The sequence below is a fragment of the Paramacrobiotus metropolitanus genome, unplaced genomic scaffold (assembly GCF_019649055.1).
Source record: "Paramacrobiotus metropolitanus isolate TYO unplaced genomic scaffold, Prichtersi_v1.0 Parri_scaffold0000022, whole genome shotgun sequence".
Taxonomy (NCBI): Eukaryota; Metazoa; Tardigrada; class Eutardigrada; order Parachela; family Macrobiotidae; genus Paramacrobiotus; species Paramacrobiotus metropolitanus.
This window is the reverse complement of record NW_026570242.1, coordinates 562,546-588,933: the sequence shown is the minus strand read 5'-3', so window position 1 is coordinate 588,933 and position 26,388 is coordinate 562,546. Positions and strand designations below refer to the sequence as shown.

The following is a 26,388-nucleotide window of genomic DNA, read 5'->3' as shown; positions in this document are numbered from 1 at the left end:
AAGGCACAAAAATAATTATCTGGTATGATATGCGTAAAGGTCATGCATATATGTCGGTGCTACGCTCTATATTTTGCATCATCTGCAGTGGGAAAATGCACTCAACCTAAACCAAATACAAAGTAAGCTATCAGAAAACCGAATCTACAGTCATGTGATCCGGTTCTTCCTCTTTGTTTTGCTTTATGGGATTTCTGATTCAGCTAGCTTCGTTCGAGATATCGTAGGAGCTTTAATTTCTGCCGCGCTTAGCGGTTTTTTGTATTCTTTTAATTCACAGGTTTGGCAACAACTTAAGCGGGGAAATACGTAAGTAATTCCCAACTTGGTAGTGCTTAACCAGGGTTAAAGTAAGGCAGGCATTTCGAGTTGTATCCGGCTTCGGGTAGCATCGTCCTGTTTCGCATTTCTCTGGACAGGTGGATATGACCTTCCTACCGCTGATAATTACAACCCAACCGGCCGCGGCTGAACTGACCCAATATTGTTTAACTGATATTGGCAGACAACAAATCGAATGCTAAACGGAATGGCATGCAGTGCTAAAATATTCCAAGGGAGGGTTATTGCGAGCCTGGCAGGTGATGTACTGGATCCATTCCACAACTTCATCATGGTAGTTTTTAGGCCAGGCTTTTCATGCATGTTACGAGAGACAAAATATTGCAGATAATAAAGACACACAATTGGTAATACGCAATAAATTATTCCTTTCTTCCCGCTCAGTCATCTGTTTCTTATCGTTCAAGCCACTCCCTTTGGCTTACTTATCACAAGAACCTATTGTGCAACCAACCACATCCATTAAAGGTATCCACTTTAAGCACGCCCGTCATGGACCATGGTTATGATTATGTACCTGACTCATGACGCATGCCGCACATGATCCACAAGGAACGTTGGCATTACACACACTTGCGCAACAGAGCGATGTGTTAAACGTCATAGAGTGGACAAACATCTTCCGCAATATCGACGCCAGCCAGCGAGCAGAATCTCAAAAAAATTTGCCACTGAAACATTTTTGTGACCGCTGCGCATTACTACGACAAACGTAGCCATGGAAAAAAGAAGTCCCAAACCCGCAAACAGAGCAACAACAACCAAAAAGCACAAAAAAGGTGTCTATATATAAAATCTCGTGTTCACAAGAAAATTGCAAGAAAAACAATGCAGCTGACGATGTGGCGTGCAAATCGATACTGACCGGTAAGCAGCTCTTGAGTCAACAATAGCGAAAAAGCAATTGCGTTGACTGCAAGAGATAGCGCTATCAACCGCTTCGAAAGTATTGGCGTTGATAAAATCGTTTAATAACCAGTTGTCGGTAGACCGGTCGGCTGCAGTCTGTTATCGGCCGCAGGCTATCGCTGCCCTTTTTGGGCACTAGACCAATAGAATTTACATGTCGTGGTTTATGAGAATGAAGAGAAATCTTCCCACTGTCCGGCTCAAAGTAGAAGATGCTGATGACCACGTATTCGACCCATAGTCCAAGCCATCGTTCGCTGGTTTTATCATTGCAATGCCGTAATTTACCTTCCACAGTAAACGGTCACTGCTCTTCCCACTTCACGTTTTCTCGATATGAATGTCAAGATACTTCACGCATTTTTCCGGTACAAGCTGGTCAAAACCATACAAATTTACAAAACATAATCAAACATAAGAACATTGGTTTGGAGCAGCGGCGGCATGTCTGCTGATATTGCATCCAGAACCCTTCCGAAAACTTTATAACCGATAACACACATTCAGATCTCTACTGTACTGAAAAAGACGGTACATATGTTTCCGGTTACGTTGTTACCAGTGGCAATCAGAATAAGACAATTCTGAGGCTGCAGTACTATATCAGTGCATCCAATGCTACTGGCCATCCGGTACTGCTGGAGTCATGCAAGCAACGGCAGGTATAAACTTGTGTACTGATGCTTCGTCATTCATGCTGTGATGCTCCAAAAAGACTCCTAGTTTACTAGCTCTTAAGCAGACATACTGATCCTTCTCGTCATTGTGCGGAAATGGTTTGCTTTTAGATTTGAATGGATCTTTGCCTTCCCATTGACTGAAAAACAAAGTAGCAAAGTTCCTTTTTTAATCATTTAAACTTCAAACAGAATCGGCTTACGCAAAAGTGACCAAACTCCTATGTGCTACATACATAGATTAACAGCGCTGCAGAACTTTCTTTCGTCCATGCTCGTGAGCATGCTCACTGGCAAGTGAGCGTGAACAGCGAGCGTGCACAAAAGATCGTGGGCACTTCTTCTAAGCATTTCCAGTGAGCGTATTTATAACATCACAGTGGACATAACAAAACAGCTGTAAGCCTGTACTAACTGAACTGTCGTAACATATCCATTTGAAACCTAACTGGGTTTTTTTTAACTGCCACAGTTAATGCAGGCATTATAATTTTTATAATACTCATACATCAAATAAAGTACCATTATGCCCTTACATATGCAGTACCCTTATGATCGTGCATCTGACAAAGTACCCTTATGCAACTTCTGATAGAGATCAAAGAGGAAATCATCTGCGAAATGGGAATACTTTCGGACAAGGATAACACAGAAGCGGTGTTCGCCTTCGTGGGCCCTTTCGCCTTTTGCATACGTTTTACCAAAAGACAGACACAACAGGAGGAAAATTTATACTTAAAACTTAAAGCAAGGTATATAGGAATGTTCTGGTAATGAACTACAGTGTGAAAAAATTCAGTGCGAGTACATTTTTGCCGTCACACCTTGTTAACATTTCTTAAAAGACAAATGAAATACAATGGCCGAAGCGGCCATTAAGTTGTAAACGTGCGGCAGTGATTTGCGGACCATCCATATACGATAGAAATTTGTCAGACACAGAGCACTGGTAAAACTTAACGCTCATTCTGAATCTAAAGTCTTGCTTTTTGAAATTCATAAATAGCATCTCAGACGAATGAAGTAGAAGAATTGGGGGGTGAATCGGGCATAAATATAAAGAGGCCAGGCAGGTAATGCGCTAGCGATAGTTTGTCTGCGCCTTACAGTTGCACGCACTTGGGCTCACATTACCGACAGAGCTACAACTATGTGGCTGCGTGCTTCTCCTCCCCCCTGACGCAGAAGTGTTAGGCTGGTTGCATAAATTGGCCTCCAACTTGCAACTTTCTTGCGGCTGGTAACAAGAGAGAAGCCAGTTCACAGCTGCGTGCTGCGACTACCTATTGTCGCGATAGATAGAAACTAGTATAGAAGGTCGTAACCGCCCTTAGTGCAAGCGAGCGAGCGTGTAAGACTTTTTTGTGCAAAAACTTCTTTGGATAAAACACCAACAACAGTAAACATGCGAGGGTCTGTCTTACCGTTCCCAGCTGCATCATATGCTGGGACATATCGGTAAGCTTTTACGTCAGACGTCCTATACTATGTCGGTCCTGGCACCGACTTTCAGAATAAGACGACTGTATTTGTTTCTACATCCTTTTATTGGGTATAAATAGGGTATAGAAGGGTACATCCTTTTATTGGGTAATGAAGTCTGCTGTAAATTTTTAATAAGAACCCACAGCAAAACCCGATAAATGATCTCATACAATTCTGGCAACCCGCAAACTTGTCTGTTTGTTATAGACAAAAAGCGATTATTAAGCAGATGTCTGTCTGTGCAGAAATAGCGTTAACTATTTTTCAAATTAAACATGTTCAGGCTACCGGGTCACACCGGGTCATAGCCGGCTTAGTGAGGTCAGCCCACTGACACGACATTGACGTCCACGGACACGACCACCAGTACTGACAGGTAACTTAGCGGCGACGGGACTTATAACATTGAGATTTTGTTTCTGAGTGCGGTCGGCCGAATGGAATGTTTTGGAGAATAGCAAAGCCGGTCTTTGCACGCAGGAAAGAGTAGGCAGTCGGGAGCGGGTTGACAGTCTGACATAACGCGCTTAGCTCCAAAGGGGTAGTGGACAGTCGGAGCAAAGAGAAAAATCGTTAAGCACAGCTGGCTTAGCGCAAGCCGGCCTTAGGATTGCAGCCAAAAGCATCATGGTCACAGGGAGTGCTGACCGGCATGTTTTAAGATTTTGAGGCAGCTCTTCAACTTGACGGCCGCAACCAGCCAATAAACAATGCTACACCTGGCGGCGTGAGGGATGGTCCCGAAATAGCAAAGAGAGTCGCAAAGCGAAAAAATGAAACGAGAATAAAACATATCCTTATTTCAAATACAATATAGAAGAAACACTATTCCACTCAGTGGGATGCATTTCTGCTGTGACTGCAAGAGATAAGGAGAGTAGTTGGCCTTCACTTCGCGGAAAGCGCAGGCTTAAGGCAGTTGAATGTAAAAGTATGATTCAAGTAACAAAAAGTGGTTAATCAAGTAAAAGCGAAAAAACAAGGGTAAGTGGTGGCGGAAAATGATATAGTAATTATGGTAATAACCGATAAGGTACTACTTACGACGGAAAACGATAAAGTAACTGGCAGTTAAACAACGAATAAATGAATGCAAAGCCAACTTTTCCAAAACCCATTCGAGTCCATGATTTTGGGATGTCAGAGCCACTGCAGTTAAACAACAGTGGCTCTTGATTTTTTTGCGCATACTGGCATGCGGAAGATTTGAAACAATGAAATTCGGTTCAGGTGATGAATAAAAGCAGGAGCAGATACGCGAGAATTTGTTTGAAAATGGCGGTTTGCATTTGACAAAGCAGATAGTGAATTTTTTGCGTTTAGTGGCGGGGCTATCTGGCTGCGGTGGTCTTTTTGTGCCCTATTCGGTGGCACAGTGGCTTCGCAACCCGTAATCAATCGCCGATAGTGTCGGTTACCCACCATTAACCAGCAGGCTGTAGACTTAGGTAAATATCCTGGTTAGCATACCAAGGGTCTCCCGGGTAGGTCTTGTTCTTTTCTACCTTGTCCGTGGGAATGGGAACGACGACTTGCCGTCACTTCAGGTAACAGATGCTTTGAACGATATTCGTATCGCAGTGCCAAATCTGGTATTCTACCGTTAAGCAAGGATAGTCGGAGCCGTCCAAGGGGGTGGCATTTATTTCTTTCCCCTCATTTCGGCTGTTGAACTGTAATTTCCGCGCATAAGGGCTCGTCATTGGTGGCAAATTTTTTTAGGGCCCTCTTTTTCATGAGATTCTCTTTGCCACATGTTCTGCACGATGCTGGTATCTTGTTTTCCAGATGGGTGCGGGTACTCCATGGACCGGCAGGTAGGCATGTTTAAATCTAAGCGCGGAATTTCAAAGCCATGTGGTACAGGGATCCCATACTCCATAAACTCCATGTGGAGGGCTATTGCCTGTCTTCCCGCCTGATGGCTTCTTCCTTTTAGGGTGTTGGGGGGGGAGCAGAGATAGCCGTGTGATCTGTTTCAATTTCGTTTTTTCTCCATTGCCTCTGGGGTTTTTGGTATCGGGATAGGCTGGGGCACCCCATAGGTGCAGCTGGTTCGGTTTGCAAGCCATTCTTTCTGTTGTTTGGTTTTGTCTGTGTGGAGGTTTCAGCTCCATGTAAATTATTGCGGTTGTTGGCGTCGGCCATTTTTAGATCTCATGCGTCAATGCTCGGACGATTTTTGTCTACTCCGGTCGAGTTTAGGAAAACAACTTCTCGAATCACTGATCTGCCAGTTATTAAAGGCATTTGTATGCAGTTATTTGTAGCTGGTCTGCTTCAACTCGAGTCTTCATGCGGGACTTGAGAGCCGTCTCTCAATGTCGTATCACAGTTACCCAGGTTTTGCACTTTCCGACGGGCGGGTTTTTGCTGCTGTGAGCTGCGACCACGTTTTCTTGAGTGAGATAATTATGTTGTACAGCTCCAGCAACCACCATAGGCCTTTCAACGGAGTGTAGCTTTTGCTAGAGTTTAGTTCTGGCTCGAGGAACCTGGCAGGGATCTGCATCCTGCGGCTCGATACTAAAACGATACGGGAACTTCCAAAAATTGTTGACGGATCGCTCCAAGTTTTGTCTGGTCGAATCTTTAGATACTCACTGACGCAAATTTACTGGTGGTTCAGTGGTGCCTCAATATCTTTAAGTTGGTTAACCGATCCTGCCGAAAAGCGGTGAAAGCAAGACCAAATGGCCGGTAAAAGATCCGTTAAAATGACCAAAAAAATTTTACGAAGAGCTTGTCAAGGCTGGACCCAGATTAAGGATCGACTGCCGATCCACACTTCAATTCTGCAGAACAATTTGGTATGATGCCATTCTGGTGACTCGTCGGTAAGGACGGAGTTGATTTCGCTCAGCAACTCCAGATAAACTTAATCGGAGTCAATTAAACGATTGAGTTTGCAATCGCTTAATCTACGTTGCATAATTTGGACGTTGCATTATTGGATACTACGTTGCAATATTTACCTTTAATCTTTAGTGACGGTATCCTGTGATTGTGATAAATGGCTTTAAGTAATTTTCATAGCCGCAGCCACAAATTTGTTTGAAGCCCGCCTCCAAAGGCGCAATAAATCGGAAACCTGCTTGAACTGTTGCAACTGTCGAGCTGCGGGTTCTAGTGGTGGGTCAACCACCGATCAAGATTAAACCGCCAATTCAGGTTCTTGTATACCTTGTGATAGCGACATCGGGTTTGCTTGTGAACGTGATGCGTTTGGTCACATTCTTGTTGCAGCTGGCAACGATTCGGACGTCGCCAGATGCATCAAAAATGTTGCACCTGTCTTTCATTTTAATAACAAAACAAATAAAAATTGCCTTATTTCCTGGTCCGTGTCACGCAAGTACTATCAGTTTTTTCGGAGTCTCGACCCATCAGTGAGTAGCAGTCTCGAGATGGCGACGGCACAGCCGTAGAAGTTTCAGCAGCAGGTAGATTGGCCTCAATTGGGCCGGCTGGATTCTAAAATACAGCCGAGGTTTATGTCTGCTTGGTCTTTCTGCATTTTGGGAACCAAGCAAGTGCCTACTGAAAGCTTGCCGGAAAAAAACATTTTAAAAGTTGAACCTTCTCCCTTTTACAATGCTCAACGCCGTTTTGATATATCAAAAGTTCTTCAGTTTTGTTAAACGTTGTTCCCTGGATTTATTTTTATGTCGTGAAACTAAGTTCCGGACCGAAAACGAACTTTCCGGGGCAGGTCCAAATTTACGCAACCATACAATAGAACGGTGGCTTCGTCTATATTGACCAGGTGGTTCTAAGCGTGACGGTTAACGGCTCACCCAACACACCACCTAAACCCGTCAAAATTCTCGGACTGGGTTAAAATATACGGTTTCACTTTACATAAGTACGGCGGGTTCGCTTATAATGCCCAAATGGTTTTCCGTGTGACGGTTCTTCCAAAACACGCCACCTAGACCGGTCAAAATTTCCGGACCGGGTCCAAATTTACGCCCTCGCCATACATTAGTACGGCGGGTTCGTCAATAATGCCCGGGTGGTTCTCTGTGTGACGGTTCTTCCAAAACACTCCACCTGGGCCGGTAAGTACTGATAAATTTTGTGTACCTTCTCGATTGTTTCAGCGGGGGGCGCGCCCCCCGCTGAAACCCGCACCCCCTGCTTATTGGGCTTCCGCACCCCCTGCTTATTGGGGCCCCCCGCACCCCCTGCTTATTGGGGCTCCGCCCCAAACCCCGGTAAGGGGCTTCGCCCCTGGACCCCGGGGACCCAGCTCTTCGCGTGACGCACTACAACTTAAAAACGCTCGCTCGCTTCGCTCGCTCGCTTGATAAAAGACGTTGAACACTGCTTTTCTCTTCCGCCACATAGCGACCACGCCCAATCGGCACTCTACCTGAAACTGGTTAGGAACGGTTGATGGAAACTAGACGGCCTAACTCAGAAGAAGTCCGAAACCAGGATTCCCTCCTGCAAACACGGGAAATACACACGGAGATGCGTTTTACGTTACCTGACTTCGCGTTATATGGTAGCAGAAGCGATGGGGAGATCAATCAACCAGCCGATACTGTGCGTGAAGATCGAGAGACCAAGGTCAAGGAATAAGTGGGAAGTAAGGTCACCACCTCTCACACTGCCAGATAATCCGAATATAACTGTGCAAGCCAGTGAAGTATGAGAGAACCATAGACGTCGGTGAAATGTCACCAAGGGGTCTCAAATCTCAAGCTATTCCTCACACGAAAAAGAATACCAGAGCAAACCGTGAAGTTAATCGCATTGCAAGGCAAGTCTCTAGTTTTTTGGAATTGCAACTCTAGATGTCACGCTGCGCGCCGCTGCGCTAATAAACTCGGCACTCACAGGCAGTGGCGTAACGAGCCTAATAATTTGGGGGCCACGGCCCACCCCAAACGAAAAGTTATAGCATAGAGTCTATGGGAACGGCCTACCCCAAAGCCAGTACTTGTGGCCCACCCGAAACCTTTGAGCTCGTTACGCCGCTGCTCACAGGTGCCTCGCTCGTAGTACACGCACGAACCGCATAACAATAGAGGATTCTAGAACGGTGCTTCGCTGGCCAGTGGTCGGAGCCTGCTGCACACGTGGCCCAATCTACAAAAGACATGAAGAGAAACAGGAAAGCATCAGAACACTTAAAAACTTAAAACCAATGGAAAACTCAAGAAAACTTCAAAAAACATGGGCACATATAACAAAAACATAAGAAACCAAAAAGGTTCAACTTAACAAGTCCACGTAAGTAATAATGTCCGAGTTTAGAAGTCTAGGTTGCAGTAGTCACCAGTAAAAGTAAAGGCCCGCGCTCAAGCTAAAACTTGGACTTGGACCACCATTAACTCGGACTTGGACTGCTAAAACTTGGACTTAGACCACATTTGGACTTCTTAACTTGGACTTCTTAACTTGGACCTCTAACTTGGACTTCATAACTTAGACTTAGGGCTCGTCCCGAATTCAAAGCGAATCTCGTTGCGATACAGCAACTCCACCTCGCGAGGGGGCTTCGCGTACCGTATCTATAGGCGTGGCCACTGCATACAGCCACCTCGTGCGGTTGAGCAACCGTACCATAGCGAGATTCGCTTCGAATTCGGGACAAGGCCTTAGACTTCCTAATTTGGACTTCTCTACTTGGACCTACATTTTGATTTACTTAGGTTTCTTTGAATGTTATGTTATTCTTGTGGTTAGGTTTCCTAGATATCCTATTTCTTACGTTTCCTAGGTTATTCATAGGTTAGTCTTAGGTTTCTTAGGTTTTTGAGGTTTCTCAATATTCTTAGGTTATCTTAGGTTATTCTAAGATTTCTCAGGATTCTAAACTTTTCGATATTTTTAGGTTATCTTAGGTTTTTCCCAGTTACCAAGAAAAGATCTGAAATAAAAAAAAAGCCATTGTTGACCTAATAAAAGAACACAGAAGGCTAAGAAATCTAGGAATAACCTAAGAGTAACTTAAGAATTAGTCTTTACTGTTAGTGTCATTCAAAACTGTTTCTAACACAGATTCCACTGAAAACAATGAAACAATCATCCGCAACAGATACACCCCAATCACAACAAGAAAAATTCCTCTACAGTATAGTAGTGTATACTGCCTTGCTCAGGAATCGTGCCCATTACGCATATCGCATTCCCATGCTGTATCTGTATAGATAAGCGATGCCGAAAAAACTCTTTGGCGCGTTTCTGGCCAGTGGCAGAAATTAAGCAGCTTCCAACCTTGTCCACAAGTTTCTTAGTGCCACCGCTCGACGTCCGTGAATCTCGAGCGCCGCCACAACGAAATCGTATCGTGGCATCAGCCAGCTGTGTTTCGACAACTTTCCCCTTTCGGCTTGCTCCGCAAGCCGAAAGGGGAAAGGAGAAGAAAACCTAAGAAAACTTAAGAATTACCTTAGAATAGCCTCAGATATCTAAGAATTTTAAGAAATTTTAGAATAACCTAAGAAACCTAAGGGCCTAAGACAGAAAATTCTAAAGCCTGAGCAATCCAAGTTGAAAAATCCAAGTTTAATAGAAACGTCCATGTTGAAAAAAGTCCAAGTGTGTTCCAAGTCCGAGTTAAGAAGTCCAAGTCCAAGTTGTAGAAAGTCCAAGTTCGAGCTTGAGCGCAGGCCCGACGTGCTTCCTATCGCCATTACCGGGAAATTATGAATAGCGTCCGAAGACCGCAAGGAGCGCGAAAACGAATCCGTTGCATGTAAAAAAATATTCAAAACAGATCTTCATAAGGACCAAGGGGTACGTAGTAGTAATTATTAGTACTATGATATAGCGTACAAGGAGTGACGCTTTACCTTCCTTTCGGCTACAAGTGCGTTAACTGTTAGAATCGCAGCAATTCAATCGCTCCGGTTTCATAAAATTAAGTAACGGCACTTCACTCACGTTGCTGTTCCATCAATCGGAGTTAGCACTGCGTCATGCCAGACAAACATGCCGGGTTTCTCAGGTTTTGCATTACTGCCGTCCAACCACATATGCGTCCGTCCAGCCACATTTTTCCTTCCACTTTTCTTTATAGATTTCTGTAGAGCCAACTGTTGGCAAGCAAAAATGTGCTGCGAGGATAGGTACGGAATATTTACGTTCAATGAATTTCTCCTATAGGCTTACCATATCTTCCCTGCTGTCGACCATTGCTGCAATTCACCACGAAACAAAATTTATTGCAGAAAACCGAGACCCAGATGAAATTGATTAAATACAGATTGCGCCAAGAACCAAACAACTTCCAATGCTGAATAAAGTTGGCGCAAGTACTTAATGCTTGCACTCGCAGTCGTACCGGTCTAGCTAGAATCGCCAAGGTGTAAAAGGTGGCAGTGGCACCGCCCTGGAAATTCCCACTGGGAATGGCATTTGCCATTTTGCGACTGGTAAGCGGTAAAACATGGCAATTTTCAGAATTGCGGAAACAACTTGAAATGATTCGGCCATAAAAAAAAATCTGTTTTAAAACGAAGCAGATCCCTATTCAATTTATCTTGGATATTCTAGCCTAAGCGCCTATCAAAGCACTTGGACAGCGCCTGAGCGCCTGCCACTGTAGTAAGGCGTAAATTAGTTTTAAGTGGCATAAAAAATACGGCCTGAATTTTGTCTGCAGTTCGCAAATCTGTAGCACATTCAGCCAATCTTTATACGTTATCGTCAAGTGGTAGTTTCTGCGAAGTCTGCGTGGTTACTTGTGTCACCTTCTTGAGTTCCTGAAGATCATTAAATTTCCTATGTTCTTTAGAGTGTTCTTACAATTAGATTTCTTATGTTTATGATTTTTGACATAGATGGGTACAGTCGTACGCACTGTGCCATATATTATCAGTATCTAATGAAATTATGAAAGCTATATTAACCGACGAAAACGGACGCTTCCTAAATATACAGAAATTTGTAACATTTTAAAAAAGTTCACCTTAGTGTTACACAGGTAGGGTATCGCTTTTCGGACAAACGTGGCAATTCGCTGTGTTTTCTGGTTGCGAAATTTATGTTTCGTTACCTACAACAGATTTACGGTTGAACTTGATTTGGGTTTTAAGTTTAGAAGTTAATGTATTTGGCTATATGATAAACAGTTATTTGTAGTTGTGAGTGATCATATCAGACGCGATTTCGTCATACTTCGGACCTACGGAACGTTAAACTAACAATTGTAAGATAAGTCACAGTAACCAAAACGCTTCAGAAACTTAAAAAGCTACCCTAACAAAGCAAGAAAACTAAGAAGCTCAAATGTTTTAAGAGACTTTCGTGTGCGGTGAGTGGAGGCGAACTGTGGCCCAAAAAATTTCAAACTGCGACCACCAAGTTAGGTCATTATTGGCATACTGACCCATAGCGGCAAGGCTTGACTGCAGATTTGTAAGATGATTTATTGCATCAGAAAACATGATATTTTGGCAGCTGCCAGTTGCCACCTTTTAACGATTGCCAGTAAGCTGCCACTGCCAGTGGCAGGTGCCACTGCCACTATTACAAGCTGCCGCTAGAATCAGCCTTAACTTGTAAGTAGCAGCTTCTCTCTCAGGCTGGGCATGTGAAAATTTGTTATTGCGTCACAACATCCCACGGGTTTTCTCCACGGCCGGACGGCTACTGGATTAATACCGGTACTTTAATTTACTCGCAAATTGTTCACTTGTACTTCACGGCTCAGCAAATTAACTGAGCACTAAACACACGCTTTCGGAACAAGTGACCGAACATCGATAATAATGCAACGCGCCACAGGGCGGTAGGTGCTCTGATAACTAACTGAAACAAACAGTAAAAAGTGCGGATCAAGCAACGGATCGCAAAGAAATGTGGCGCGCTAGATACAGTGGACGCCATAAATGTGGTTACACTCAAACCGCGCGCAACCAGATACTTATCTGTACTCAGACAGCCAATTCCGTGCTGGCCATCGGCCTGCTGATGTTTACACTTGCACCTTGCACATTTCCCAACGGAAACCATCAAGCGATATCTCAAAAGAAGAGAAAAAAATTCTAAGAATTTTGATACCAGACAAATTTGTTTTTATTTCATCTAAGAGAAAATCGAGGTTCCTGAAATTTTCCTTAGACAAAGCATATGCGTGAAAACAAACCAAACTGTGGATTCATATCCTACAGTGGACTGCGAAAAGGTGTTACAAAGCGCGCAACCAAGCACTTTTCTGTACTCAAACAGGCAAATTCGTGATTGGCCATCGGCCTGCTGGTATGAACACTTGCACCTTGCTCATTTTCCAACGAAAACCATCATCCCATACCTCAAACGAAAGAGAAAAAAATTCTAAGAATTTTGATAGCAAACAAGTTGTTCTTTAGGAGATCTAAGAGAAAATCGACACACTTAAAGTTTATCGTAGACATAGCATAGGATTTGAGTCCACGGTTTGGATGCAGTTTTCACACGGAAATCGTATGCTTTGTCTACGACAAACTAAAATGGCTCGATTTTCTCTTAAATCTCATAAAGGATGACATATTTAAAATCTCATAAAGGTCCAGAAAGCATGGGACACACCTGCGACGCTACATGCCTTTTCCCGACTGGCAGCCATAAGGACCACACAGGAGGAAGTCGCCCACCTGAAAGCAGTATCAGTCCCGGAATCAGGTGTGTGGATTCATGCATTACCGGCAGCTTGTCTCGGTAATCTTCTGGAGAACAATGCCTTTCGCATAAGCGTCGCGCTGCGACTGGGAGCTCCAATTGTTACTCCTCACGTGTGCGTATGTGGCGACTTGGTGGATGAACTGGGGCGGCACGGGCTCCGATGTAAACGGTCAGCAGGCAGACTGCCACGACACGACGGCATAAGCGGGGAGATCGCCCGTGGATTGAAAACGGCAGGTTTTCCTGCCAGAATGGAGCCAAAGGGTCTGTCTTTGAAGGATAAGAAAAGGCCGGATGTGATTACTCTGGTACCATGGGAGCGTGGAAAACCGCTGGCCGTGGATGTAACATGCGTCGACACACTCGCCGCCTCGTATATGGACCGTACCTCTGTAAACGTCGGAGCAGCAGCTGAACAAGCGGAAAGGGCGAAGCTGACAAAACACGCCTGGCTGCAACCTCGGTACAACCTCAAGGCAGCAGCGTTCGAAATTTACGGGCCATGGGGATGTGGTACTAAGACGTTAGTGGATAAGGTTGGAAACGGGATAGCTGCTGCAACAGGCCAGAAACGAGCGAAAGTTTTTTAGGCAGGGGCTATCTATTCAAATACAGAGAGGAAACGCAATATGTGTGATGGGTACAATTCCCGACCAGGATAGCATTGAGGAAGTGTTTTTGCTATGAATATTCTTTTTGTTTCAGTACTAAGTGTGTACTAGCGTGTGATACTTATTAAAGGTACTTATGGCATATTTAGTATCGAAATTCTTGAAATTGTTTTCTCTTTCGTTTGAGATATCGGTTGATAGTTTTCGTTGGGAAATGCGCAGGGTGCAAGTGTTCAAATTCTTGCGCGTTTTATGATTACTGGTCATTTGGTCTTGGCCATTTATTTGGCTTGGTTATTCGGTCGCGGACCGAATGTAACAGGTTTTCGCAGTCCACTGTATGCTATGTCTACGGGAAACTTTAGGAGCCTCGATTTTCTTTTAGATGTAATAAAAACTAATCTGTTTTGTATCAAAATTCTTAGAATTTCTTTTTATTCTTCTGAGATATCGCTTGATGGTTTTCGTTGAGAAATGTGCAAGTTCCAAGTGCCTGAGTTTAGCATACGAGTCTACGCGAAATGGACATGACCGACGTATTTTGGTCTGCTGTTGGTCTTGCCGTTTAAATATCGGTCCTCGGACCGATTGTCTAGTGTAACCACATTAATAGTGTCCACTGTACTGTTGATGAAAGAATGCGAATCAGGTGATCCACTGGCAGTTTGCGAGCAAAGTCAACGTAGTGTATTGATACCGTAAGTCGAACGCTGCGTTGGATAACCGTTAAATTGAACAAACGAACAAATTAGCAAACGATTCCGTTAGTCTTCTAGAGAAGGCAAAGGAGGGGGGTATTCTAGAGAATACCCCCCTCCTTTGCCTTAATGATTGTTCCCAGTTGGTCAGTGGTTTGATCCGAGCCCTCGGACGCCCTAACAGCTCACACTTCACAGCAAGGCCGCCTCGCTGACCAATAGCTGCCTGCGTTGGACGAAAGCCAGCAGCTACTGGCTTGCCCATGCAACAAGGCCATTAGAGAAGTTTTAAACCGCTAAGTGGAACGAAGTGAATAGGGCCAATAGCGCACAGTAACGCTAGACTGTATCTGCTCTGCTGACTTGATGCAATGCATCAAGTCAGCAGAGCAGATACAGTCGTGGCATTTGGCGTGCGACACACAGTCTGACTACTAGCATCTTCGGCATTCCTTGCCTCGGTCAACGCGGTGCGCTCGTTGATGCCCCACATGACCGACCTGTACAGCGAAACATCTTCGGAAAGTGCAGAATTAGTGTAGAAGTCAATGTGGAACTCCGTGCCGAAAATGTGCGCGCTTTGGACTTTCCGGTTGTGCTTATCAAGAAAAAAAAGCAGTAATACGGAAAACCGTCTCCGTTAACCAGAAGGCTTGGCTGCTAGCTGTATTTCGACCCGAATCTGGACGGTGGCTAAAAGCGGTCCCAGTGGCTAGCCTAGGCACCTTGTTGTCAAACACCGAAGTTAATATCGATTGCGCATCGGCGCTTCAGTTTATGCTGAACACTGGTGCAAATGTGGCAGTCTAGCCCTGCTGATGCTTTGGAATATCACGGGCTGGGATTCTAGCGCCTTAAAGCAAAGGCTGCCCGTCACAAACGAAGTCAGAGACGTGCAAGTGGTTCGGCCAGCATCCCTTCAGTTCTGGACCAGGCCTGTACCGCGATAGTCTAAAACGTCCGGACGGCATGACGTGGGTCCCCTTCAGCCAAGGAAGATCTTGGGTTTGGGACGTCACCTGCCCGGACACCATGGCCACAAGACGTCCCACGAGGCCGCCACCATGGTTGAGGCGAAGAAAAACCATAAGCACTCATATTAGCGCGATAATTTCAATTTCTCTGCTTTGGCTTTTGAAACAACGGGCGTACGGGGTAAAGAAGCGAAAAGTGAGATGTTTACGCTAGGTATGCTGCTTTTGGAAAGGACGCAGGAGAAACGGTCCACTCAGTTTCTGAAGCAGAGAATCAGTGCTGCCTTAATGCGAGGAAACCGTGTGTGTACAGAAAACGTTTTGTATCAAGTAAGAAGCTTGATGAAGTGTATTATATGTGTTGAAATGTACTTATTAGAGGAGGGTCACCAGTTAGAATCGCGAATTTTTTGCTGGTAAGTAGCTTAAAATTTGCTGGTAGTGTTTTGCGGTAGTTTAAAATTTTGTGATGCCAAACCATCCCACTTTGTGAAGAGTACTCCTACAGTCCTATCGCTAAGTGGCCTGTATGTACAAGCCCGTCCGGATGATGAGCACGTAAAGGTACAGCTAACGCATAATAAGCGCGATGTTAGCGCTTAGCACGATGGCCACTACACTACGTTTGCCACAATGCGTAAATGCGCTCCGCAGTAATATTGCCCCTTACTGCACCGCTGCTTTCTAGCCACCTTCCGCCAGGCAATTACGATTATACACATTAAATATATGGCGTGCACCGGGCCACCAGCGGCCTAGACTCCAACTCTGACTCTGATTCTGACCACTCAACCTCTGACTCTGACTACTCAAAGTCTGACTCTGACCGCTCAAAGTCTGACTCTGACTCTGAAGGTTTCTTAGGTTTCTTAATAGGTTTCTTAGGTCTCTTAGGTCTCTTAGGTTTCTTAGGTTTCCTAGGTTTCTTAGTTTTCTTAGGTTTCTTAGGTTTCTTAGGTTTCTTAAGTTATTCTTAGGTTATTCAATCAGAGTCAGAGTTTGGACTTTGAGTAGTCAGAGTCAGAGTTTGAGCGGTCAGAGTCTGAGTCAGAGCTTGAGCGCTGGCCGCCACCGGCCTGCCAAAAGCATGTTACGTGTTTAAAGAGTGTGGCGTGTCGTGGCGTAGTATGTTGTTTGGCGTAACCCATGAATTTACATTTTTCGCTGTTCTCTATCGTGCTCATCATCCGGACGGGCTTGTACAAGTATAATCCATGTTCTTTGCAAATTTTTGTTTGTGGAATAAAGCGATATTTGTGCAATAATGAAATATAGCGACTTACGAGAAACAACACTGAATTACTGAACTTGGGTTTAATTACATAATGTTTGGACTTCAAAGTTTCTCGCCAAGGATTGTAGATTTTGACGAATAATAAATGCGTGCTGAGGAATGCTAATCTTAAGAACCGACAAGATGTTTTGCGAATAAAAGGAATGAGGACAATTAGCCTAACTCCGATGTCAATGTTTCATGCATCGATGAAAACGGTAATTTGAACCAAAGTTTGGTAGTAAATACTGTAACTGATATGTACAGATACATACAGTAAGACGAATCTGCTGCGCGAGCGTAGCTCGCAGAGCAGCATTCAAGTGAGAGGTTGTTTGGCAGTTTTCTTTTCCTCATTGTATCAGCCAGCTCTGCAAGAAATAAGAATTGGCCCTTTTAAAATTAGTTGGGCAGTTAGCTGGTGTGACCGCTTGCCGGTGGAAAGATGATAAGTTTGTTAATAATACAGATAGAAATTTTTTACTTTGGTTAACTTATATTAGCGAATGCGATAATTTTTGTGTTAATTGCAGCTATCATTTAGGCAGAGTTGATTTACTCCGGCGTTTTCTGCGGTTCAGCTGTACTACTGTAGAAGCAAGGTGGATAGACAGTCTATCCACCTTGCTTCTACAGTTAGTACTATCCAGGATAGTTAATGGTGATGCGACTCGCTGAAATCTGCAGCATGAAAATTCAGTACTCTTTTCGCCACGTTTGCGTCAAAGGCATCAAGTTGTAATTTGGAGCCCAAACGTACGGCAAGGCCTACAGCCTCAACCGCTTCGAATTTTCAAAACGGATTACACATTCTCTTGTTAGTTTTTTATGCTCTCCATGCTCGCTATCAGTTTGATATGAAGTTATGATTTTTGCATAAGTCGAATTATGAATATTGTAGCCGTAGAATCATGTTCTACAGATTGTCATTGGTAACAACTCAACCGGAAACAGATGTACCGCCTATCTCAGTAGAATTGTGAATCCATGTTATCGGTTGTGAAGAATTCTGAGATGTTCTGACTTTTCTGGATGTGAAATCAGTAGACGTGCTCACGCTGCCTCGACCGGCAGACGGTTGACTTTCCCACATGTTCTTGCTCTTGCCCTTGCCCTTGCACTTGCTCTGATTCTGATTAAATTGATGATGATGTTCCTGAATTCGCGCGTTACGTAAGATTGTGATTTACTTAAGATCTGGGTAATTACCGACGAACCATCGAACCTCGTTTTATCGTGGTACGGGTGGATTAACCCAACCCACTAGGGGCAGCTTAGAAGTTGCCATTGCATGGCGCTCCTGGGTGTCCTGACCATCTAACCCAGTGAATTCCATCGCACGCCCTTTCCGGATCCGCTTAAATCAGTAACACTTCTACCATTCAGTAGTGGAAACAGCATCCTTTTTCACCTTGCCAACCACACTTCCACCACAATAACCGGCACCTTATTTGAAGGATACACAACCGGCTTCTGCGCAACATCAAACTCGGACAAGTATCCAGCCGGCACCTTTTCTCCTGAATCAGTCCATCGGAAGTCCAACGACCGGACACCATCGCGGACAGTCCAGTTATTTTAGTGAGTTAATAATAAACGAATCTCGATCATTAAACTCACTTTGCATTTTATTAGCATTACCAGTACTGTAAGTGTACTTTATTGTTTTGCCTGCCTTTTGAGGCGATACAACTAACGTTTCGCAGTGAAGTAAATTTACAACTAATTTACCGATTGTTTCGTCACAATTTGCATGGAAAAGAGTTGCAAAAATAGTAAATTTAACGGAGGATTATTTTTGGGTGCTGAAATATAATTTAGAGTGCTATGATATAAGCAGCTTGACCTACATTAACTTCGTACATAGCAAAAGCGCTTGGGAAACATTAGCAATAGAATCTTCTTGGTTGTTTACTGAGATCAGACCGAACAGTTCACATTCTTGCGAGCCATTATCCGTTTCGCTCCAAAAGTTTCCCAGCCAGGTCTATACAGTATCCGCAGTCTCTCCCTTGTCCTGTTACCACGAAATATTTCTCTCTGGACATAGACGACCTGTTGTCCGCTGCCAGCGTAGACCAGAACAGTACACAGACAGATATGCGTAGTTTCGAACAGCGATAGCGATAGCCAGAGGACACTCACCGAGTCACTCATGCCGCGTAAGAAACCCAGGCCTGTGCTCAACTCAGCACAGGACGCAGACAGTAATTCTCTTCCGCAGACAGGAATAGGCGGGAACGAAGTGCGCATTCCCGAAATATATGACAAGCTGAACGAGTCAAAAGCTGAGCATGTAATGCATGAAAACTTGGTCAGCCAGCTGGCCACTGAGCAGGCAGAGTCGAATGCAACACATACACAGCCAAGTGCACCACCGGCAATAGTAAATATACGGAGTATTAATAAGCGCAATAATTATGAGTATTTGAGTTCATTAAATATCGATGACAACGGTAATCTGCATACTGAATTTAGAGCGAATCTTTACCCACAGTATTTAAAATACAAAAAGTATCGCACAGCAGCAAGTAAATTAAAAATTCCTAAAGAAAGAATAGTATTTGACAGCTATAGATTCGAAAATGGAAAATTATTTTGCCCGCATTGCTTGCATTTTTCGCATTCGTTCAACGAATGCACTCGTTTTAAGCCACGGCATTTGTATAAAATTGCGCAAATATGTCCGAAAGATGTCTTGGAACGTGTACAGCAAGAGTATTACGAGTATTTATTTGCTAACCGATATTACTCGTATATAAATCGTAAATGCAAAGAAATTTCCTTTTGGTCAACGCCTCGAGGAAATAGAATGAAGCCGTTTACTGTTAAAGACTACAAAGTAATTTATGGCGAATATTATAAACCTCCATCAAATCTTACGAAATATTTGGCAAATGCTGATGATTCTGGTGAAAATCACAACATAAATAAAAACTGTCATGAGCAGAATTTTAAAGTATCAACAATTACCGTCATCAACAGTAAATATTTTAGTACCATCGCCAGTACTAACGAGCAGCATAGTTTCATTACGGAAACAGCGGTAGTAGATTCAGGTTTAGCGTTTTCAGTTTTTAACACCAAATGCAAACTTGATCTCACTGACTTCACCGGCAATGGAGAAGTAATAAGTAACTGTCCAGCAGTAACCACTAAATTTCTGTTAAATGGTAGAGCATTTTACCATCGATTTTTTATGATTCCCGACAGTGGATCTTTTAAAATAGCAAACAAGGAATATAAAGTAATTCTGGGTGCTGATTTTCTACGCCTGTACAAAGTTACAGTACACGAGGATGACATTGTATTTCCGAAAACCTCGCACATTACGTTTTCTTCGGAATCAGCCAGTGCTGTTATCAGTGATGTAAAGTATCCAGCTAAAAAAAAATTGTCATTTAGTTTACACCTTCATCCTATTAGTAATACGACAAACACCGTTATTGAAATAAACGGAAAAGAAATCAGTGCCAAAGTAGCCAGCAGTTCCACTTTCAGTGTCTTAAGTGAAAGTCTTGTTAAAGAATTAAAAATGAACGGTTCTGTTTATAAACAGCAAAACAATGTTATTGATTTTGCAATTAACATTGGACTTTTGAGAAAGAACATCAAAGTAGCTGGTGCTTATGCAATAGTAATCAGATTTCGGTTTGCTACACAAAAGTATTTTCATACATTTTATGTTTTGCCCAATTTACCAAGTAACTTTATTATGCTGGGCACCGCTTTCATGAATGGTAATCCTTTTCCTACTGTTAATCGTACAGTATTGCCAGTAAAAGAGTTTGACATGAAGAACCCGCTATTAGCACCGCACACGCCGAACAGCAGTTTTCTAAAACCTAAACGGACTACATCGCCTACAAGCAGTACAAGTAATAAGTCTTCTGGAGACAGCACACAGGTCGGAACTTCTAAAGTATCTGCAGATCCCCTTCTGCCCAATACATTAAGCAGTGAAATGGTAAGCACGGCGCCTCTTACTAACGGTGATAACAGTAACGCAGCCGCCACAGCAAGTAACGGCGCCAGGGAAGTTTCAAATACAGTGGAAGGAATTAGTATTGCAGAAAGTAATCGGAAGCAAAAGAAGAAACGAAAGCGTAAAAAACCGGCATTGTCTACAACGGAGACAGCTTATTCATCACGCTCTCCTTCGACTTGTGGTCGTGATGACAACCAACGGTCAGCAGTAACTTGAGTACAGTAATTATACATGAAAGTATTAACATTAACCATGGTGAAAATACCAGTATCAGTAATAATGATGAAAGTGCCATTACCAGTAACAATGGCGAAAGTGCCATTCGCCAGCAATGTAGTACAGAGTTATAAAAGAATCGCACTACAAATAAGTAACGCAGTGCAAAGTACAAAAATAACAACACTGCTAGAGTACACAGTGTACAGCAAAGAACGAAGAACACTATAGAGTTAATTGATGGTGTAAAGTACTAAATCAATGCACTATACAGTACACACAGTGGAATTAACAAAGGATAACACCGTTACAGTACAAATAGTGGATAGTACGAAAATAATGCACTATATAGTAAGACAGTGCAAAGTGGTTACGTCGTGCTACAGCACTGATGACTATCACACGTACGATAAACGGGTACCTCAGATGAGTACATAGTACCGCAAATGCAGAAGAGTACTTACATAGTAACCTGAGTGAACACCACACCGGTAATCACTTCGCTAAGTTCGCTTCCTCCGACTACATGCACACAGGATGTTACATTAACTAGAAGTGTTGTTTGCGAACCAAAGTAACTTGGAAACCACCGGACATGGATGTTTTGAATGCAACCAATGTCCCGACAATAACTACCGCCAAATTGGATTCTACTAATAGTAACATTTTACTTTTGACGGGAAGATCGTTCCTAAAAGTAACACTGCTTACGCTATTTTGCAGTTTGCACTGCACTACACCTACGAGTATTCCCAACAGATCGCAGTATTTGTTGCCGACTTAGAATATCAAATCTTTGGATTTCCGCATTTTAAACTACGAGTACAAGCACGCATTCGTACCGTTTAACTAGTAACCTTACCACCACCGGAAGGAAGTACTTGTATCAACCATGCACACGAAGTTCACGAAATTGCAACGTCAACTGTGAGGGAAACCATCAGTAAATCCTACAGGAGCTGCCACTAATGCAACATTAACTACACCCAAAAGTCCACTGTGAGGGACCCCAGAACGCACTGCCATCCCATCCCCAGCACCAACGTGGACAACACTGACAGGAATGCCCAAGCCAGCATGGACTACAGCAGTACCGCCATCCGCACCGCTGAATTACATAACCGGAAGTGTTGAAGAAGTAACTCAATAACACGTGGGAGCAGCAACTTTCCATCTGGAGCACCAACCCTCCTTCGATTCCCCACGACTAGCACCTTACTAATAGTAGATCTAATTTCCTGTTTCCTTATTCGTTTCGTTACGTTTTCTTTGAATCTTGATAAGACACGTATATCTTATCGCCACTGTGAGGGATGTAGCCGTAGAATCATGTTCTACAGATTGTCATTGGTAACAACTCAACCGGAAACAGATGTACCGCCTATCTCAGTAGAATTGTGAATCCATGTTATCGGTTGTGAAGAATTCTGAGATGTTCTGACTTTTCTGGATGTGAAATCAGTAGACGTGCTCACGCTGCCTCGACCGGCAGACGGTTGACTTTCCCACATGTTCTTGCTCTTGCCCTTGCCCTTGCACTTGCTCTGATTCTGATTAAATTGATGATGATGTTCCTGAATTCGCGCGTTACGTAAGATTGTGATTTACTTAAGATCTGGGTAATTACCGACGAACCATCGAACCTCGTTTTATCGTGGTATGGGTGGATTAACCCAACCCACTAGGGGCAGCTTAGAAGTTGCCATTGCAATATGAGTAAGCTTTATATAAGTTGTAGCAGCAGCCGGAGTGAGTGCGGTTGTACCGTTGTAGGACTGTCGCTAGCGCGCTGCCAGGCTATCGCTAGCGCGCTGCCTGCCTGGCCTCTATGTATACTTGCCCGATTTAAACCACATTTCTACTACTTTACTCGACTCAGATGTTTTTTGAATTTCAGAAAACTAATTGCAGATTCAGAATAAACGTCAACTGTTACTAGGGCTTTCTGTCTGTGAAAAGTTTTGTAGCAATTATGGATCGTCCGGAAATCACTCCCGTACGTTTACAACTTGATGACACTTTCGGCCACTGTATTTCTTTTGTCTTTCGAGAAATGGAAATGTTAACGAGGTGTGACGGCAAAAAAAGCACTGAATTTGGCCACGTTGAGTCACATCACCAGTACCCCCTATCCACCTTGGTAGAAGCATTGGTAACTGAATGAAGAGTACACTTGCAACACGTTATCGAAATTATATTATTATATGAATACTGTATGTACATCTCTTGCAGGTTTTCGGCCTCTCCGTTCCCTGTGATGTTACCAATGATCTCAGCTTCCACCGAGCCGATTCACAGAATCCTTTCAAAACGTAAAGTAAAACAAAGCTGGTGGTGTTTTTAGTCTCACAAGGAGGATAAGCCCAGGGGTCACTCAAAGGCTTGCTGCCATGGATGCTATAGGGATATCATGCGCTTTCGCTTATCTGTCACCACGGGCAGATTAGGGTTCAACAAGAAACAGCTTTGGCTTCGCCTCTGCGTTTCTTGTGGTCCACATACCGAATGAACGATTGATTCGGTTAGTTTTAGAGTAAAACGAAAACTAGCAGCCGAGGCACAAACGAAACAAACTTAATGGCGAAAGGTCAGCATCTGAGAATAACTGGGCATCAGATACTGGCCTGATCGACCTCAACTCAAAAGATAAAGTGCAAACTGCTAACGTAATTGATAATGCCAGTAAACGTCCGCTTGTTGACTAGTCACCAAACTTAATGCAGAAACTGGAAAAATTTATGATACAAACGCAAGTTGACCGCAGAGCATTCCCCGTCACCAGGTAATCTAATAAAGTAAAGGTGATCGGTTGTCTTATAATCGTACAAAAATTAACCGTTTTCAAACAAATTCATAACTGCTACTGAATAACTACTGCTTTCTCGGATACAGTCATAACTGCTAACTATGAAATCATAAATACTGCCTCTTCGAATACACTGCACCTTTTGAATTTTAAACTAGTCGTAAGCCAATATTCATCCGTGCTCAGCTTGTTTATTGCAATTCGCATTATTCTCATTAGCATCACTTAATACGAGCGTTAGCAGCGTAGTTTATCTGTAGCTTATTTCCGCGCAGTTTGCGCGGGGTCTGCTAGTAACTCAATAAACTCACCTCACAGTCTGTCTTACACTCACAACGGTAGTCGGCCATCGAGCTATATTGTTTCTGTTATTGACTACTCATAGTCGCAGGGCCCGCGCTCAAGCTCTGACTCAGACTCTGACCACTGAAAGTCTGATTCTGACTCTGATTGTCCAAAGTCTGACTCTGACTCTGACTGTACAAAGTCTCACTCTGACCCTTCAAACTAAGACCTTCAAAGTCTGACTCTAACAGAAACAATCTGACCACTAAAACTGAGGTTTACTGTAAAACCTCTCTATAAAATACAGGCACGGTTCCATCAGTTTCGTATGTTATAACGGGGTGTATTTTATAAAGGGAAACTGCCCCCAGGGGAGCTGCTATAATTTGCGGAGGGGCGTCGCAGTATATTTATTTTATAACTGCAACATTAAGGCAGTAGCAAGAATCTGTAGCACATTACAAATTTAAATTACATACGAGTACATCAAAAAAATAAACTTTGTTCGGAGGTTATCATAAAGTACAGTATGATTAGTACTTGCAGACTGGTAAAATAAGAATATTCTGTTGAGATACTTTTGCATATAGTGAGTACCATTTATACAAACAACGTTAATGTTGCTCCATATTAGTTCAGGATGTTAAGATAACATCAGATTGCATCGGGCTGCGTGTATGCAACTGTATTTAACCGGAGCTGAGTGTTGTTCAGAGGTTCTCTGCAATGGTTAAACTACATTCGGTTCCGCGGAAAGTGTATGTAAGGCTTATAAAGAGGTGAATGTTATAAAGAGAATCCCCCCTATGTTATAACATGCGAGCCAATTCGGTTCCTTACAGGTTGAATGTTATAGAGAAGTGTATTTAATAACGAAGTGTATGTAACGAGAGGTTTTACTGTATACTGAATTTCTTAGGGTTTTTAGGTTTCTTTGGTTATTTTTAGGTTAAGGGTTAAGAATAACAAAAGAACAGAACAGAATAATCTTCGGTTTCTTATTTTTTTCTTAGGTTTCTTAGGTTATTCTTAGGTCAAGAAACCTAAGAAACCAAAGAAACCTAAGAAATCTAACAAAAAAGCTAAGAAACGTAAGAAACCTAAGAAAAAACTTAAGAAACCGAAGAAACCTAAGAAAAAACCTAAGAAACCTTCAGAATCAGAGTCAGGCTTTAAGCGGTCACAGTCAGACTTTGAGCAGTCAGAGTCAGAGTATGAGTGGTCAGAATCAGAGTCTGAGCCTGAACCCTACGAAAACCCTAAAAAACCAAAGCAACCAAAGAAACCTAAGAAAAAACCTAAGAAACCGAACAAACCTAAGAAAAAACCTAAGAAACCTTCAGAATCAGAGTCAGACTTTGAGCGGACAGAGTCAGACTTTGAACAGTCAGAGTCAGAGTTTGAGTGGTCAGAATCAGAGTTTGAGCCTGGGCCCCACTGGAATGATGCGAAACTGCGAAACTAAACTTCGAAATTCGTTTTCTCCTTGACAGCAGTTCTTGCCTTGTTCAGTACTGTAGCAATAGTACAGGTAATAGATAATCAGGTACTGTACTAATGGGCTAGCGTATACTTACTTCTCCTCATACCTTAAAGTCTTCAAAGTCTTTCTTTAAAGTTATAAGTTTCTTACCCAATGTTGCCGTTAAATTTTTAACCTTCCATGCCTTCGGAGGATTTTTCGCACACCTGCGTTTTGCTATTCTCCAATCTCGTGTATCAAAATGTTCCGATAAGACAAAATAACACGTGTCCCCACTCAACTCCAATCTCGTCGGTATAGCACACTTAAAAGCTTCTGTTTTCAGTATGCTGATTGCTAAAAAACTGGTAAAATAGATTTCAAGCCAAAACTTATCTACATACATAATAATCGAAATTTAATTGCTTAGTAAGAGCATGACTGGATGATGTTTACGGTTTACCGTACCACACAGCGCCATGAATCCGTACGGTAAATAGATCATTAAAAATTCTTCTTAAGCTCAAGGCTGCTGACAGTGGGAGATATTAAAACGACTTGGTACTTTATTTGTCCAAAAATGATCGCTGCAAAAGTTGATATCATTAGAACTTCTTCTTGTTGTTGCATAACTGTATACCGTAGACTATGTAGCGTAGGCTGCGTAGCGTAGTAACACTAGAACGTTAGAAAATACTCACTGTGTAAATTACTCACTGTTCACTCACGGGTTTTTGTGTCGCGATTGCCTGCACCATGGAAATGTGGCATGTGTGAAGTCTGCGTCCTACTACCCAGTAACCGGTTACTGGGGAGGTCCCGGAGGTCAGAGTGATGGTCATGGATACCCACCCCAGGTTGATCATTGATCACTTTGAATTAGTTCATGCTTGCTAATTTGGCCACGGTACTTACACAAAAATAAAAATACGCGTACGCGCGGATACTTAACAATTAATAATAATACAATTTGTAATAATAATTTTAAATTAGGTGTTACTTAGTTCTCAGTTCTGAGCGTTTAGACTGCTTGTTCCGAGATCG

General features: G+C 43.1%; 1 protein-coding gene across 8 annotated transcripts; it reads right to left on the bottom strand.

Annotated features, from left to right (window-relative positions):
* On the bottom strand, window positions 1-26,048 carry LOC129586705 (uncharacterized). Of its 8 annotated transcripts, XR_008690184.1 has the most exons (7): window positions 25,813-26,048; window positions 25,516-25,701; window positions 10,539-10,564; window positions 10,311-10,462; window positions 8,437-8,510; window positions 860-2,068; window positions 1-780 (listed from the first exon to the last, which is right to left on the bottom strand). XR_008690184.1 is itself a non-coding variant. In XM_055480057.1 (6 exons), exons 1-5 carry the CDS (start codon window positions 25,847-25,849, stop codon window positions 8,456-8,458), a joined length of 456 nt encoding a protein of 151 aa, XP_055336032.1. In that variant the 5' UTR covers window positions 25,850-26,038; the 3' UTR covers window positions 8,210-8,223; window positions 8,437-8,455. The 8 variants fall into 8 exon arrangements, 3 of the variants coding, with proteins under 3 accessions (XP_055336030.1, XP_055336032.1, XP_055336031.1); XR_008690183.1 differs by lacking the exon at window positions 8,437-8,510 and having other exon boundaries at window positions 3-780; window positions 25,516-25,709; window positions 25,813-26,045; XR_008690182.1 differs by lacking the exon at window positions 8,437-8,510 and having other exon boundaries at window positions 3-780; window positions 10,311-10,450; window positions 25,813-26,031.
* Between the last annotated feature and the right edge of the window lie 340 nt (window positions 26,049-26,388).

What these genes read in the sequence shown, in the direction of transcription:
- LOC129586705 (XM_055480055.1), bottom strand. Translation starts at nt 25,849, where the DNA reads ATGATCTATTTACCGTACGGATTCATGGCGCTGTGTG. An exon ending in AAATTTAACGGCAACATTGG is followed by an intron (nt 10,565 to 25,515) that starts GTAAGAAACTTA and finishes GGTGAATTGCAG; the next exon opens with CAATGGTCGACAGCAGGGAA. An exon ending in CCGATTGATGGAACAGCAAC is followed by an intron (nt 2,069 to 10,310) that starts GTGAGTGAAGTG and finishes TTTGTTTTTCAG; the next exon opens with TCAATGGGAAGGCAAAGATC.